Below are 16,511 nucleotides of genomic sequence, written 5' to 3'. Positions count from 1 at the left end.
GACACCAGTTGCGCAAGCTTTCCACATATGTATTTAATCAATTTGAGGAGGCGAATCAGCGCCACAGGAAAGACCCAGTCTCTGAGCAGGAACATGTCTGATGGAGTGTGATGAATATTTACAGTAAACAATGGAACTGCCATTTCATTTCTCTGCGATTATCACTGATCCTATTGTCTCCCGTGTCCTGTGAACCGCAAGGTCTCAAGCACATCCGAACAAAGCAGTCAACCAGTCAGCAAGGCTTCAGTCTGGAAAGATTAACTGTCAGCACTAATATAAGATATGCTCTTCTGATTGGCTAATGGGATAGGAGGAGTCAAAGCTCCTATTAGTGCGTAGTATCTGCCAATTATTGAGCGGATATTGGCAAGCCACCACCCGCTACTACGTGTTACTAGCTTTCTACTCCGTACATTCCGAAGGAATCCGTGGCTTCTGACACCCTTCCTCATATGGGACGATGTCAACATGCAGAACAATCATATAGAGACACTCAGCGAATGATCCAACTTGCTCATTCCTCGATCAAGTCGGACTAACCATGGTATCCGCCCAGTGGCACCCTCCTCACGCGGAAGATCAGCCATATGCGCACCTCATTCTCACCACCCATGTCTTCGACCGTGGTTTCCAAGCGGGCTCCGTGCTCGGAGTAGCCGTTGGAATTGTATGAGCCTTGCGCTCCAGGAACCCCTACCTCTCGGTGGCCAGCATCATCACGCGCTCGACCGGATCCGCTGCCTTCCTCGGCTCGTGCGCCATGACAATCGTGCTCCCTATTCGCATGGCAGGCAAGGAAAGAATCGAGTGGCAGGATCGGGCCTGGAGGTTGCTCGAGAATAAGGGGCAGGTGGAGGTCGATACTTGGTCTTCAATAGGGATGACGGCCGGAATCGGAATGACAGCTGTGATCATGAGGAGGAATGCGCTGCGACTGGAAGTGTGGAAGCATCTGGTTGGGGGAGCTGCACTTGGGAATCTGGCTGGTGTTGTCGGATATCTGGGGTGGAGATATGGCGTGAATGGAGGGCATACAGATTGAATCTTAAGTTTTCGTCCGATTGTCACCCAAGAAGGCTGTATACGGTAATGAACAGTCGTAATCCCTTGCAGGATTTTCTTTTGTGTTACCAGGACATTGTATGGCTCGCGTGGACGAGCAATGTATCCGTATCCTGCAGACAGAGGAGATTCCTAGTCACGGTGTCGAGGTTCAATCATCTATAGCGACGTCTCGGCAGATTTTTACCTTTCCAAACATTGATAAAGTCTTTTCCAGGGTCAGGAATAGCTAAATGAATGCATATGAGCTTCATTTAGTTAGTCCAACAAAGTATGTTGTATCCCACGAAACTATGCTGCTCAAATATATATCCACAGGAATCCGTAGAATACCACCCACAACATAAACCCGACATGGTAGAAACAAGACCTTGCCCCATTTCGACCTGAGGAAGACTGTCTTCCTTCTCGATTCATTGCCAGCAGTCAAGGGTCACAAAGCGTTGTTCACAGCAAGGTCCTCATGCCTTACTGCCGTCCTGCCCGACTGTGGCATTAGTAATCCAACATAATCCTAGCATAATCACGTGCCTGGATGATAACTAATCGACAAACCTGCTTATCAGTTTGGTCCGTTTGCATTCGCCAGCCACAAAGGGAAAGTGGCATCACGTGCCTGAATGATAACTAATCGACAAACCTGCTTATCAGTTTGGTCCGTTTACATTCGCCAGCCACAAAGGGAAAAAAGTGGCATGGTCCATGGATGCGCTGGACACTGCCAACTTGCCAACGACCAGCCTTACCATGTTTCAACCTTCGTCTCTCCCTCCTGTTTCATCTTTCTGACATGGCATTCAATCGACCAGTTGATGTCACCTCATGGATAATTGTTTTCTGATACAATGACATTCGAAACGAAGTCCAAGTGATGCTATGCTGTCAACGAAGATAAAGATCCACCTCCACCGACGCAATCCTCACCCGACCGCTGTTGGGCCCGCAAGGCGAAGCGAAGGCCCCCACTGGTACAAACGGCGGTGAACTGCCTGGCGCGAATCATCATTTGCAGCATGTCACGATATGATCGACTTAATCGACGCATTGGCCGTAGTTGGCTGGTCGCTTTGTTTTCTCTTACCTGTCCGGGAAGTTGTTTGCAACGCGATGCGTGCACGTTCTCTGCAGTGACCTCGGCGTCCCGTCTATCTGGCGGCTTGCGATGGGCAGCTCTGAGGAGCTCCCACCTTCGCTGCGCGCTCATTGGCAGCCTGCAGACAATGCTCAATCAAAAGATGAAGACCCAGTGAAAATTTGCGACCATGGGGCTTCACAATATCAGACTAAGGTTTTGGAAAACAAGGCCAAACTGGTGTGGTCAGAATTTTCATCACACCTGATGCTGGCTGGTATTTAGACCTGCCTCCATGCCCTCCTTCCATTCTTCTCTCCATCGCACGCAGCCTTCTCTGGCCAAAGATGGACCTAACCGTCCTTCGCTCCATGTCGTCGCGGTTTCCGTGGCCTCTTTCCCTTTCCTCCTTCCTATCCCCCCGCAAACCTCGGCCATCGGCGTTGGTGTCGGTCTCGACGCAGACTGTACCCAATAGCCGACCGCCATCTGTCAAGGTTCACACACCGTCTCCCGAGGAAGAATTACATGCTCGTCGGGAGATCGCGCGGAGTGATGCGGAGGACTGGCTACAGAGCCTGGTTGGCCAGGACAATATCAAACGTCGCTTAAATGAGATTCAAACATGGATCACCATTTGTCAGAGACAAGGGAAAGATCCAAGGCAGGAATGGTACAACATTGTCCTCGAGGGCAATGAAGGGACGGGCAAAAGTACTGTCGCCCGCGTATACGCCAACGTCCTCTTTTCGACCGGCATCACCGACGTGCTGACCTTTCGAGAAATCTCTGGAGCCGCGCTGGCCGCGCAGGGATGCGAAGGGCTGAAGCATCTGATCAGTGACATGGTTGATACAGCATCCCCCTCGGCACAGATTGTTGGAGTGTTGCTCGTCGAGGATGCTCACCTGCTGGCAACGTCCTCCTCCACTCGCACTCAGGAGATCTTTAATGCTCTCTTCGAGGCGATGGAGCGTACGACCGGACGTGTCATCGTTGTCCTCAGCGGCCATCCTCCGCATATGGAGGGTCTTGTTCGGTCTCACCCCCGACTTGAAAGAACAATCTGTTGTACTCTGCACTTCGCCGACTTTACTTCTAATGACTATCTCACGATGTTGGCTCAGTCGCTACGGGAGCGTTACAACGGCAAGCTCGAGGTGGCCGGTGGCCTTGACGGTCCCTTCATGCAGATGGCCGCTCGGCGACTTGCCCGTGCGGCTGCCGGAAACGGCCCGAGAAATGTGCACGCAGTGCAACGTCTTCTGGACACCATCACTCTTCGCCAACTCCAATCGCATATGACCCAAGAGGAGGACAACCTGGAAGAGGTCGATACATTTTTCTTCTCGCCGGAAGATATAGTCGGCCTCCGGCCGGCCGATGTTCTGGCCAAAAGTCGCGCTTGGGCAGACTTGCAGAAGCTTGTTGGACAGGAAGCGGTCAAGGCATCAGTCAGTGAACTGCTGGACACGATTGAGGAGAACTTTTGGAGGGAAGCCCGAAATCAGAGACCGTTCTCCGTTCGAGTCAACCGGATTTTCGTTGGACCACCAGGGACTGGCAAGTCCACGGTGGCGAGGCTGTATGGGCAGGTGTTGGCAGATGTGGGTCTGCTGAGCAGCGGCAAAGGTGAGTTGTCAATATTTGAAACTGAAACCGCAGCACTAACAACAGTAGTGGTTGAGATGCGTGTCTCGCAGAGACCTGACGTCAAAGACCTCCTGGATTCCTCCATCGGCAAGGTGCTTTTGGTCGACGTGTCAGACCTTGATGAGTCGTCTCAGATTTGGCTGAAAACTCTCATCTCTCAACTGTCGCTCATTCCTCGCCATGATCGCTGTGTAATCCTGGTTGGAACCAACAGCAGCATTGAGCCGTTGGTTCAGGAAAAGGACCTGTTGAAGCTTTTCAGACAGCATCACATCGTTCAGTTCCATTCTTTCACCAAAGCACAGCTGCGTCAAATCCTTGAAATGAAGCTGCACGACGACGAAGTTCATGTTACTTCTGAGGCGCTGGATAATGCTGTTAAACTTCTCGAAGTCGCTCGCATGCGCAAGGACTTCAACAATGGCAGAGCAATTGCTCACCTGCTCGGGTCAGCTCACTCTGCGTACGAACGCAGTCGGTCACAGGGTGAAGGTACCCAGTCACAACTCGCCCGGATTCTCGTGCCTGAAAATTTCGAAGATGATCTTTCGAGTTGCCGATCAAAGTTGGATTTCCGCGAGGAGTTGAAATACACCCTCGTCTCGGACGACCTCATTACTTTGCTGGAACGCTACCGGCACGACCTCAAAGCGGCGTGGTTGCTGAATACTGACCCCACTCGGCGGGTTCCCCTTGCGATGGTCTTCAAAGGCGCCATCGGAATTGGCAGGAGAATCTTCGCACGGCTGATCGGCCGCCTATACTATGACATGGGTGTGCTGGACTCTGGCAAATTTATGGAATGCTCTGCCACCGATCTAGCTCTGAATGCTTGCAACCCATCGACTCCAACACGCTCGCTGCTGGAACGGGCACGCGGGGGTGTTTTGTTCATCGAAGATGCTCATCGGCTCAGTGAGATCGAATCCGCTGCTCGGACTATCAACGATTTGGTCTACCTCATGCCCAAGTACTCTCGCGACACTGTGGTGATTCTCGCAGGCTCTGGCCCTGAAATGGACCTGTTGTTGTGCAACCAGCCCCGCCTTTCCAGCCTGTTCCAGGAAGAGGTCGTCTTCAAGAGTCCTACACCTCGAGAGTGCCTCCGTCTGCTTGACCAGCGCCTCCAACAGGAAAAGATCCCTGGCTCGAGGCCTTTCCTCACTGACACTCGGACCGAAACATACCGCGAGTTCACACGCGCCATGCAAACGCTCTCGTTGTTCCCTTGCTGGAGCAATGCCCGTGATATTGACGTCCTGGCCATGTGGATGGTGTCGTCTGTTTTGCGCGCAGTCCCGCTGGACGGCGACTCGCTATGTGCTCCTCAGTTGACAGAGGAGCAAGCCATGGCATGCGTGATCAAGATGTATAATCTGAAGCGCGATCGCCTTCGTTTCAACCAGGACCCTAAGGTGAAATCGCTGCCACGCAACCTTTCGCAGCCGAGGTCCTCCCCTTCCATTCGGAGCGCCGTCAGGTTTCCCGTCTAGGGATACCTTTGCTTGGTCTCCCGATCTCTCTCAATTTCAACTTTTTTTTTAACGTGACGTTGTTATGATGTGTTTAATGTGTTATGTGTCATGTACCCGACTGTCCTTCATTACTTTGCATAGGGGGAGCTCTGTTTTTTATGCATGTCATGATGTCTCTCGCCTCCATGAGGCCAACATTCGTTTTTCACGAGTATCACGATTTACATGTCTTGTTCTGCGATGCACACTGATTGATGATGTACTACGACCTGGATGATTGCATTTGATGATTTTTAATGTGTATGAAATGTCATAGTCTAGATTGCTATTCCTTCATTTTTATCCTCCACGTTCCAGTTTAGACCAACCTGTTTCAGTCAGTTCACGGTTTGGTGCTGATTCTACTACTTTTCACCTGACGTACATCTGCAATATGATTGTGTCCTAGCAGTGTCGGCGCTAAACCTGGATCTCTCCAGGTCAGCGCCTCATCCTCGGGGGTAGGAATCATCTGCATCTTGCGGTCTCTTTCTTCCTTTTCTGGACCATCGTGCAGATGGGAGAGGTATTGTTGCACTTTTCCACAGTCTACGACCATTTTTCTCCGCTGCTTACGACACCTTTCAAAAAAAAGACAGTGCATGACGCTTGCTTTGCTGATACTCGGGCGAGGCCTTAGTGACACTCGGGCTGTTTGGAGGTCGAGAGAGACAGTCGCCAAGGACCGCCTCGTCCTCAAAGGCCATACCTGCCCTGAGCATTCGTCAGATGGCCCTGACGTGTCAATAGATGATTGCATACCCTGAGGCGAGATATGGAAGTGTGGATAGGTGGTGCCATTGTCACTTGTTTGGGTTGAATGTAGAATGTACGAGCCCGACATCGGTGGACTTTGCTGTGATTAGATAAAGTCCAGTAATGTCCAGAGCGGATTAGGGTTCTGCAGGTCGATTTTTGTCCCGTTCAGGGAGGAGGAAACCCTTGGAAACAGTGACAAATGCAGTTCAAGACAAGGGCTCTTTAAGATCCTGCCAGCTCTGGCAACGGCACAGGCAATCGTTCTCTCCACCATGGATTCAGGCCAACCTCTCCTCTCCAGCGATACCTGCATCAGTGCGAAGACCCTAGATGAGCCCAATACACGGCGGCGGCCACGAGTCAACAAAGCTGCGTTTAATGGCATTGCTCTGACCTGTTATGCATTCCGTAGCTCTGCGAGCACTTGCCATGTTTCGAACGAATCATGGTTAACCGCTTGCACATAGTTGAACCCGGCAATCTTGGTTTACTCATGCTGTTCCATGATAGATTGGATAGACGAGGACCATGCCTACGAAAGTGGAATCATTTCACCGTTATTTCGCAATTGATATGACCCAGCGACTTCATTGCATCATGCATGACAGCGCACCGTGCTGTTCCCAGCCGCTGCACCATCTGCACCAGTGACCATTCGTCTCGTATTCCCCCTGATAGCAGCCAGATCGGAGGTGTCTAGACCTGCAGCCATAGCTACAATAAGCGAGATCACATCCATCTTACTGTCTCTGTTCCGCCGGATGCGGTTGGCTATGGAATCCAGTTGGTCAGTGAGACTAGCTCCGGGCTCCAGGAGAAGTGAAACACATGCACGTCACGATCTGAGTTCACAATTTCTCCGAATTCGCCCGCGGTCTAGGCGTAAGCAATGAAACAAAACGCATGCGGGAGACACTAGCTTCACAGTATATCGGCCGAGTGCCTGATGGACAGATATTCTCGTGGCTCTCAGTCGGAGATCCTGTAAGAGGTCGTGTGGGGCAAATAGATCGGGATTGGATGCCAGCTGTACCTTGAAGCCAGAGTTACAATATACTGCTGTGGATGTGCAAAGATGTAACCTGCCTGATAAGCCGAGTGAGCTTGCTACAATTACTAGGCCAATGGCAGCTCTGAGCTTAAGCAACCCCATTTTTCGTGGTGGAGAGCGGTGGGTAAAAGTGGGATAAGGTTGCGGTGGTGGATATATCCCATAGCCACGATTCGAACATGGACAGATGGATTGGTTTACGGATCATTACCCCGCCTTTTTAGACATTTAGCTGGAGCAGGAGGCGGGGAAACGCGAGAAAGTCTGGGGTAAGTGGGCTTCAAAGATACTTTGGAATACGGGGTGTGGCTACGTTTGGCCCGCTTGGTCCTTGAGCTTCTTTGCCTTGGCAATTCTACAGGGACCATTTTCTGTATAGTTTACTGAGAGCAAAGTTCATTTGTCGCAGGCACGGAGCATAGGAGTCTGTATACCGATTAGGAAGGAGAATGACTGACTTTACGTTGATGCGTATAGACTGTCCCCACGCAGGGACGAGAGGATTTAAATGGAGCTTCATCCCTCTTGGTCGTTCTCCGTGCTGAGACTGCAAAGTACCCATTGACTGCTGAATCTATCAAAATGAGGAACCATATGGCCGCGGGGTGGTTCTACTCCCCGAGTCAGATAGGCCGGTACATCCTCACCCGATTTACCAGTCTCAAGCCCCCAAGGGTAGGCGTCTTCTCCCCTATATCGGGTTTGATATTCGCTGAGATATTCCAAGAACAAAATCCGCAATCCCATTTCTGTCCTGCGAGAACTGACCACCCACCAATGGCTCATGTTTCTGGTTGGCTTCTTGGGATGGACCTGGGATTCATTCGACTTTTTCACCGTATCGATGACGGTGACTGAGATTGCAAAAGACTTTGATACCTCTGTCACCAGTGTTACCTGGGTAAGCTCGTCCTCTTTGGTCTACCCTGAACGACAGCACGCTGACATCTGTTGCTCGTCTGCTAGGGCATCACCGTCACCCTGATGCTTCGATCAGTCGGCGCCTTGATCTCCGGTTTCTTTTCGGATAGATACGGAAGGAAATGGCCGTTCATAATCACATTGTCGGCTTTTATAGTCCTGGAGCTTGTGTCTGGATTCTGCCAGAATCTGCCACAGTTTCTGGGTGTCCGTGCGTTGTACGGAATAGCAATGGGAGGTATGATCGCCTTGGAAGACCGTATCTATTCCTGTCCTGTTGACAAGTGTGTCAGGTCTCTTTGGCCCGGCCGCTGCCACCGCTCTAGAGGACCTTCCCTACGATGCTCGCGGAGTGTTATCGGGTTGTTTTGAAATGGGATACGCCGTCGGATACCTCCTTGCAGCTGCATTCTACCGCGCCCTGGTCCCCACGACTAGCCACGGCTGGCGCAGTCTGTTCTGGTTCGGCGCTGCTCCCCCAGTCCTCATTATCTTCTTCCGCTGGATGCTCCCCGAGACCAATCACTTCCAGGTCATGGTAGCCGAGCGCGAGGAGCGCATCCGGCTGGCGCACGCAGAGGACGACCACGTCCGCGCGATGGGCCTTCGCTCGTTCCTGAAAGATTCCGGCACCGCGTTGAAAGAGAACTGGGTGCTTTTCATCTACCTCGTCGTCTTGATGACGGGATTCAACTCCTGCTCTCATGGAAGTCAGGACTTTTATCCCACCTTCCTGAAAGATCAGGTCGGTCTCCAACCAACCCAGGTCACGGTCATCACCGTCGTGGGCCAAGCCGGTGCCTTCGTCGGTGCCAACTTCTTCGGCTACATTAGTACCTTCTTTGGTCGCCGCTTAACCATGATGGTGACCTGTGTTATCGGTGGTGCCTTGGTTCCCGTGTATATTCTGCCCCGCGACATGAGCTTGATCGCCGCCGTCTTCTGGCAGCAGTTCTGCGTCGGTGGTGTCTGGGGGCCGATCCCGATTCATCTGATGGAAGTGAATCCCCCTGCGCTTCGCTCACTTCTAGTTGGCTTGACGTATCAGCTGGGAAATCTTGCCTCGTCTGCATCAGCTACGATCCAGTCGACGATTGGGTCGCGGTATCCTTTGCCTCCCATTGAAGCTAATAAGAAGCGCTTCGATTACGGCAAGGTTATTGGGATTTTCCTGGGTGCCGTCTGGGCGTATATCCTGTTTTTCCTCTTCTGGGGGCCGGAGATGTCCGCGGAAGAAAGGGAGGAGGAAGCAGAGGCGGCTAAGTACCTGGAAAACCTTCGTTCAGAGGGGGTCAGTCTGGCTGAGATTGGAGTTGTGCAGGCGAGGAAGGCCAAGGGGGCTGGGATGCCACCTCGAGATAATGATGAAGAGAAGGGGAATGAGGCCATTACCGAGCACATTGAGTGAGTGATCGCAGGTCGTGCACATTGTACTTGGTATTGTCTTTACGGTGAGAGTTTCAGGTAAAGAGGGAGGTGAACAAAGATCGAGTTTGTTATCTGGTATCAGACTAAGTACAATGGGATACGCATGTCACCTAGAATAACCCAATAAACCATTCGTAGTCATAAAGACAAGGAATCACAAGTTGCAGCACACCTCATTGCACTGGAGAGAGCAACCACTGCTTAGTTTCTGGATCCAAGCATTGCTGCTCTGCCTCCTTCCATTCCTTGATGACCATGTCCGCCTTGGCCTGCGACCGTGGCGTGATACGAGCAGGGAACTCCTCTGGCATACAGACAAACCCCTGCGTCAACCGGTCTGGGTCAGGCAAGATAGGCTGCCCCTTTTCATCCACCGCAGGCTCCACGTTGAAAGCCCACATCATGCGCGAGATTCCCAAGAACAGGCTGCGCTCGGCAATGTGGATTCCAGGGCAAATCCGGCGGCCAGCACCAAACGTGAACTGATCGCGCTTGGTGGCATCAGGGTTGGCGGCTGCTTCAGCCAAGGATTGGCGATCGTCCTTGTACCGATCTGGGTTGAACACCCGCGGGTTGGGGTGGCGCTTCTCGTCCATGTGGATGGCCCACACGTTGTTCACGACACCAGCACCCTTGGGGATAAGATAACCCATGTACTCATCATCCTGTGTCACGGCATGCGGTACCGCGCCGAGAATGGTGGTCGGCATCCAGCGCAGGGTCTCTTTCATGCAGGCGCGAACGTACTGCAGGTCCTGCTCATCGTCCATGGTCGGCATGCGGGGTCCCACAACGCGGTCAATCTCCTCTTGAAGCTTGCGTTGCACGTCAGGGAAAAGTAGCATCGCCTGCACGAACGCATACAGAGTATTCGACGTGGTGTCGGACCCGGCCTCCAACAACGTCCCGGAGATGTACGCAGCCTGGTCGTCACTGAATCCGTCCGACTTTTGGGCCTCGGCCAGACCGACGCAAAAGCAAGGCTTAATCTGTCCGTCACGGATATCCTGTTTGGCTCGCAGATAGTGGCCCAGGTACAGAGCCTTTTCGCGCTCGTGAAGTTCCTTGGCCCGCTTCTGCGTCGGGAGCAGAAAGTCCGGCAGCATTCTTAGCCACGGGAAGAAATCAATGAGGGCTGCTGTTCCCGTCTGGTTGATCTCGGCGAACTCCGAGAAGCCGTCAAAAAGCTGTTTCATTTTCGCGTCCTCGTAGGTCGGCGTGCGCCACCCAAAGACCATCGTGGTGGTCAGAGCATTGGAGTAGCGACGAATGCTGTAGAGGAACCGCTCGGGCTGCGTGAGAAACTCGTACATCATCTGTTTGTTCTCGAGCATCTGGTAGGGAACATAGGATTTGGCAGCGGTCACATTGAGGAGACCATGGACCATTTTTCGAAACTGGAATCTGTCAGCCCCATGACTCTAGCCATAATCCAAGGGGACATACTCCTCGCCAGACTGGGGTGTATCCCTGCGTGGGTCAGCGCTACCAGCGCACTAGCTGTTCGGACATTGAAAACCTACCATCATAAGCATGCGAAGGCCTCCGCTGCATAGCGTTTGGCCGATGTACATCTCCTGTCGGTGCGAGTACAACGCACTCCGCTTATCCAACAGGGCTTTGACAGCCTGATCGCTTGACAGGACGATCAGGGGTTTGGTCCCTAGAATCAGGCTGTAGACGGGCCCGTACTCTTGGGCCCACTTCTGGAGCTGCAGATGGGCATCGCGGGTGGGCATCTGCTGGCTGTGAGTTTGGCATTCGGAGACTATGAACAGGATGTAAACTCACCTGATGAATGTTGCCAATGATAGGTAAGGTAGGAGGTCCCGGAGGGTAGTTCTTGGGCCGTCGGCCTATGGATAGTAGACGAAACACCAGAAAGACAAGGGCCCCAACAGCCCCGACGAGCGCTAAAGGCAACATGGTACTTGATGTATGCCTCGAGGATCAACTTGGCTAGATCGATGAATGCTCAAAAGTAGTCCTGGAGTGCGCTCAATCCATAGTCGTCATTTATAGACGTGATATCCGGGGTTGATTGTCGGCTGTCGAGTGGGATAACCCCAGATCGGAGGAGGAGGTGGGGGATCGGACGGGGGCGGGATGAGGATCAGTACTTCCTACTCGTGCATCCGGAAATCCTCATTGGTCGCAATATGGTCCCATATCTTTGCAACTACGTTAAAACGGCAGATCACAGTCCATGCAATATACTAGAAGTGGTTGAGTCGGTCAATCCACAGCGGAGGGCATGTCGCCGAGGTGCACTCTTTGGAACTCGGAAATGAGTTCATTGACTTGGCGCATACTCGTTTGATCATATTGCGGCAAAATCGGGTCACTCTGTTCGCTGTCGTCCGGCACCAGTTCTCCTCTGGTTGCCCTGTGCTGCTCCGCTTCCGCTACCGACAGTCGGTCGACTTTGACACTTGCCAGAAGCCAGAAATCGCCCGCGTGGCGACAGAATCCCACTCTCTGCCACATGTTGTCGGCGTTCAGGTTGCTTTCATCCACCGTCGTATGCGGCAACCGCCCGATTGCGGTGGTTTCATGGAGGTGCCAAATATGCTTGAAGTTTTGCAGCGCAGTGTGGGTCCGTGAGAGCAGGTTTCCTGCGCTGAAGAAACTCTGGTAGTGGAAGACCAACGAGTGGATACCTGAGAATGTCAGTAATTCGGGAGATGACGAGTCCGAAGAGTCCGTTGTGGAAAGGGCACCGACCAGAGATGATCGTAAACAGATTCAAGGGACCCAGGGCTGCCACGGCTTGTTGCATCTTCACTGTCAGGTCGTCGATGCACAGGGTCTCGAACAGGGCCCGGAAGGAAAACTTCCAACAGAGGCTCGCAGAAGGCATCCAGTGCCGAATTGCATCGTAGCACTGATCGGCCGTAGGTGCCTGGAAACAGGACTCGGGGGCGGCCACATGCATCTTCATTTCCTTGACAACCATCCGTGGCGGCAGATTGTTGAAGGTGACAAATGCGGTATCCATCAGAAAGACCCAGATAAAAGTCCTAGCAGGAGAGTTAACTTGGAATCTCTGTACGTCCGTTTCGGGCACAGTACCTAATCAACTCTTCCCGGGCGACAAATTCGTTCCAGCTAAACTCATCCCGGTGCTTCGCATTGTAGTCGACATGACGCGCTGTCGTGATATCAAGATCGCGGACGGTCTGTATCGGTCAGCGAATCATCCGTAATTCAATCTGGGGGGCCTACCGAAACGACGGTGCTAAAGCGATGGCGACGGATACGCTTCTTGCTGGCATCAGTGCCTTCCCAATTCTGGTACAAGCAGACCATATAAGCGGCCTGCAGTGCTTGCATCTTCTGTCTGTCACGAACAGGGCTGAACGGTGACACTGGATCGCGGTTGAAGTCCTCATCGGCAAAGACAGCCTCTTCGACACAATTGAACCACATCCAAGCATTGTCGTTATCTTCAAGGTTTGGCGAAACACAGGCGCCTATGTACTTCAGTTAGCACCGACTCTACTGTGGTGTGAAAGAGTTTGTCTTTTCTGTCTTACCAATGATGGCCATCGAAGCCAGAAGAATTGGCTTGGAGCTCGCCGGGTGGAAACTCGGTCGATGGAGGAAGTTCACGTTTGGAGACCAGATCAACCAGTAGAGTTCAATATACTTCCGGAGACTCGTAGGAGAGAAGAACTGCAGACACCGTTGCTCGATGTCCTGAGACCACGAGATGGTCACGCAGCTGTTGCGCGGCTTTATCATGACGACCTCCTTTATCAGAAGGAGAATCTGATGGGTCTGTAAGGCCAGCGGGTCGTTGAGCCATTGCGATGAGACGCCGTACGAGTTGTTACTCTCCTGATTACTGCATTGGTCCATGTCAATGGTCCAAAAAGCGTCTGAGAGCCGTTCTTTCTCCTCGATGCTATACAGAACCATAAATCTCTGCTCCAATGTTCCGCATTCAAAGGACGAGACAAAGCCAGTGCGACTGGTGAAGGTGTCGAGGAAATGGAAGAAGTAGTTGCGGTCGCCGCTCGTCGGAGACAGGTCCTCCGAGCCTACATTGAACAAGTCTTGCCATGACTGGTCGCAATATTGCAGGAGACCAAGATCAGGACAGGCGAAAGCGTCAAATCCAGTGCTGTCCGGCCGCTCGTCGTTCCCCGTGCGGGGGGTCCACAGATCAACACTTGTTGCTGCTGCTGGCGCCGCATTACTACTATCAGCACCCAGAGAAATCGACGGAGAAGCTATCTCCGTGCCCGCCGAGGTATCGTTCTTGGGTGTGGAATACGCGCACTCCACTCCCCTCTTGGAACAGTTCTGGCACGGTCGGGCACTGTTGCAAGCTTTCTTTTGACGCGCACAGCGATCGCAAGCACGTTTACGAGTGGCTCCCTGATAAGCGCTAGAAATAATGCGGTCGCAGGTTCTGAAGTGCCGGCGCAAGACGTCGGCTCGTTGGAACGTACTCGGACAGGCTGGACACCGATGGGGCCGGTCTGCGGAGTGGGAATTGCGATGTCGCTGGAGATGCTCCCGTCGCTTGTAGGACTTGAAGCAGATGGAACACTGGTGAGGACTGGTGGCTAGATTGGCATACGCTGGTGAGGTCTTCATTCTGAGTGCACAGGTTTCATTTTTCTCTTGAGATCTGATCCGATGCAGGAGAGGTACAGCAGATCCCGGGCAGAGGATCTGGAGTTTGTGGGGAAACTTTTGCGGGGAGACTGGCCGATTATGTAATACATGCATAATAACGACTTGGCATAACTCACCTGTGGCCAATCACTAGAACCTATATGCATTGGGCCGAATAATCTACAGTCGTTGCAGTACTCGGGCGTCGTCTTCATTTTCCGTGAGAAGAGAGTTGTGTGTCTGCTAGCGTGATGAATGCTTCTGTTGATGGAAGCATTTTACTGGAGAGCTCGTTGGTCACGCATCAAGTGTAGCGTGGTCGGAATACGGATATATGTTCATTTGTGGGTACAGAGAAGATATTGAATACTTATGGAGGCATCTCTGATAATGAATCTCTTTATTTACCACGAATTCTAGATTCAATCTGTGACAGAACAATGCGTTCATCCTTCTCTGCCAAAGCCCAGTCCCTTTCGATAATCTTTTGTCTGTGAGGGCTGCGGACCCGGAATGTGGCCTTGACAGCAGCCGGCGAGGATTCCTCGGTCAATGGTTCCTTGTTGGCGGATGTAATATGGAAAGCCCAAAGCAAACGCGAGATGACAATGAACAAGCTTGACCGAGCCAGGCGGTGACCGGGACACGCTCTCCGGCCAAAGCCAAAGGCCGAGACAGGAAGATCCGGATTCTCTACATACCGTTCCGGGTGGAAGCTGGAAGGGTCATAGAAGAATGCGTCGTCCATGTTCATGCCGAATTGATTGGCAATGACTGTTGCCCCCTTGGGGATGAAATAGCCCATGTACTCATCGTCTTGTATGGCCGCGTGCGGCACGGCAATAGGGGATATTGGCCGCCATCGCAGGAGCTCCGAGATGATCGCATTGATGAACGGCAGCCTTTCCATGTCGTCGAATGACGGCAATCGATCTGCACCCACCATCGAGTCCAGCTCCTGCTGTGCCTTGCATACCACGTCGGGATACAAGATGCTCACCATGACACACAGCTCCAACACCATTTTGGTCGTGTGAATGCCTGCCACATACAGCTCCCCGAGCGAGTAGCAGACGTTGTCCCAAGGGAGCTGCATGATGTCCGGTTTCTGTGTGACTTCTTTGCTCCAGTGCCAGCATTCTGCTGTAAGAGCCTCTTCGCAGCATTCGCGATACACAACCATAGTCCTGTCGTGGAGTCGGGCGGCTTCTGTCCTCCATTTCCAGAAGATCCGCGGCACGTAGTCGAGAATAGGGAACAAGTCCATCAGGAAGGTCCAGAAAGACGCCCCTTGCAACACAAACCCGGCCAATTCGTTAATTTGCTCCAATCTTCTGTGGTCATTGTCATCCTTTCCTCTTCCTTTTCCGTACACCAGAGTAAACATCACATTCGACGTATATTGATGAAAACAGTGGGAGAAATCATTAGTCGAGAGAAAGTCGTGCAGGAGCTGCTTGCTTTGGATGTCTTGCAAAGAACGATATGCATTGGTGTGATGAGCACTCAGTAGGGAGCCATGCAAGCGTCGGTTCAACCTCCACTCATGGCCATACGGCATGAATGCTGCTGCCAGTCCCTTATTGAGATACTTTTCCATCCATACCGAGGGTGGCCGAGAGCTGTAGATGCTGCCTCGCTTTTCCAGCAGGTCCTGTGCGGCTTGCCGAGTTCCGAGGACGACAAACGTACGGCTCCCAACTCTGAAGCTAATAACAGGACCGTATCTTTGGTTCCATTTCTGAAATGTGGTCGCGATATCTTTTTCGGGAAATGGTCTGGAGAGAAGGGTGGGACCCGGAGGCAACGGGAGTCGGGATGCTTGAGAGCGTAGCAGATGAAGACAGCAACATACGAGAACGATGGCCAGTAAAGTGGGGGCGACTAATTCCATATCGAGAGCTTGCACGATGTCCTTGGAAGGACTCTCATGGGTTTTGGTCCGTGTTAAATGAAATTTGGGACAGGATGTGCATCAGCGGATGAAACATCCATCATGGGTTTCCTCTTGACCCAAATCCGATAAGATACGTAAGACTGCATGAGCCTACGAAGCAGGCAAACCAGCCTTGGATCGAGACGGGCAGCTGCTGTCTCCAAGTGTCGAAGAAATCATCCTGGTGGAGTTCCCCGGCGCGGCAGGTTGATGCATCTCTGCCCTAACCCACAAACGGCCAGACCAATCACCACAAAGCTGGACAAGGCATAGCAGACTGTTCTGCAAAAGGATGGTCGCTTTCCCATCAGGGCGCAACTCACCGCTAGTTCGAGGTTAGTCGAGCAAGGTTTGGTCTTGCTGCTAACATGTCTGAGCTTCTTTGCTGTATTGCCAGCGTGTAAAATAGCATGGCGATTGTGCTAGGTTGACGGCTATGTAGTATAAACAGCCCGTATCTCCTGTGATACCCGGCTAAGGGAAATA

At 52.3% G+C, this 16,511-nt stretch overlaps 6 protein-coding genes across 6 annotated transcripts; 3 read left to right on the top strand and 3 right to left on the bottom strand.

Annotated features, from left to right (window-relative positions):
* Window positions 1-544: 544 nt before the first annotated feature.
* On the top strand, window positions 545-1,045 carry AFUA_8G00790 (uncharacterized protein; the record flags this gene model as incomplete). Its single annotated transcript, XM_742033.2, has 2 exons — window positions 545-670; window positions 701-1,045. The coding sequence occupies 2 exons, from the start codon at window positions 545-547 to the stop codon at window positions 1,043-1,045; spliced, it is 471 nt and encodes a 156-aa protein (XP_747126.2).
* Window positions 1,046-1,776: 731 nt separating this feature from the next.
* On the top strand, window positions 1,777-5,770 carry GbpA. The gene is made up of 2 exons (XM_077805253.1): window positions 1,777-3,769; window positions 3,818-5,770. Exons 1-2 carry the CDS (start codon window positions 2,485-2,487, stop codon window positions 5,281-5,283), a joined length of 2,751 nt encoding a protein of 916 aa, XP_077661381.1. The 5' UTR covers window positions 1,777-2,484; the 3' UTR covers window positions 5,284-5,770.
* A 1,891-nt stretch (window positions 5,771-7,661) lies between these two features.
* Window positions 7,662-9,443, top strand: AFUA_8G00770 (sugar transporter family protein; the record flags this gene model as incomplete). Its single annotated transcript, XM_742035.2, has 4 exons — window positions 7,662-7,789; window positions 7,842-8,015; window positions 8,081-8,273; window positions 8,329-9,443. The coding sequence occupies exons 1-4, from the start codon at window positions 7,697-7,699 to the stop codon at window positions 9,441-9,443; spliced, it is 1,575 nt and encodes a 524-aa protein (XP_747128.2). The 5' UTR covers window positions 7,662-7,696.
* Window positions 9,444-9,636: 193 nt separating this feature from the next.
* Window positions 9,637-11,202, bottom strand: AFUA_8G00760 (cytochrome P450; the record flags this gene model as incomplete). The annotated part of the gene is made up of 3 exons (XM_742036.1): window positions 9,637-10,867; window positions 10,910-10,959; window positions 10,987-11,202. The coding sequence occupies 3 exons, from the start codon at window positions 11,200-11,202 to the stop codon at window positions 9,637-9,639; spliced, it is 1,497 nt and encodes a 498-aa protein (XP_747129.1).
* A 496-nt stretch (window positions 11,203-11,698) lies between these two features.
* On the bottom strand, window positions 11,699-14,137 carry AFUA_8G00750 (putative C2H2 transcription factor; the record flags this gene model as incomplete). Its single annotated transcript, XM_742037.2, has 5 exons — window positions 13,000-14,137; window positions 12,689-12,936; window positions 12,559-12,642; window positions 12,188-12,509; window positions 11,699-12,123 (listed from the first exon to the last, which is right to left on the bottom strand). Exons 1-5 carry the CDS (start codon window positions 14,066-14,068, stop codon window positions 11,699-11,701), a joined length of 2,148 nt encoding a protein of 715 aa, XP_747130.1. The 5' UTR covers window positions 14,069-14,137.
* A 326-nt stretch (window positions 14,138-14,463) lies between these two features.
* Window positions 14,464-16,248, bottom strand: AFUA_8G00740 (cytochrome P450). Its single transcript, XM_742038.2, has one exon. It carries the CDS (start codon window positions 15,981-15,983, stop codon window positions 14,490-14,492), a length of 1,494 nt encoding a protein of 497 aa, XP_747131.1. The 5' UTR covers window positions 15,984-16,248; the 3' UTR covers window positions 14,464-14,489.
* Window positions 16,249-16,511: the final 263 nt, after the last annotated feature.

This window comes from Aspergillus fumigatus, chromosome 8 (assembly GCF_000002655.1).
Source record: "Aspergillus fumigatus Af293 chromosome 8, whole genome shotgun sequence".
Lineage (NCBI taxonomy): Eukaryota > Fungi > Ascomycota > Eurotiomycetes > Eurotiales > Aspergillaceae > Aspergillus > Aspergillus fumigatus.
This window is presented reverse-complemented; position numbering and strand designations above follow the sequence as displayed.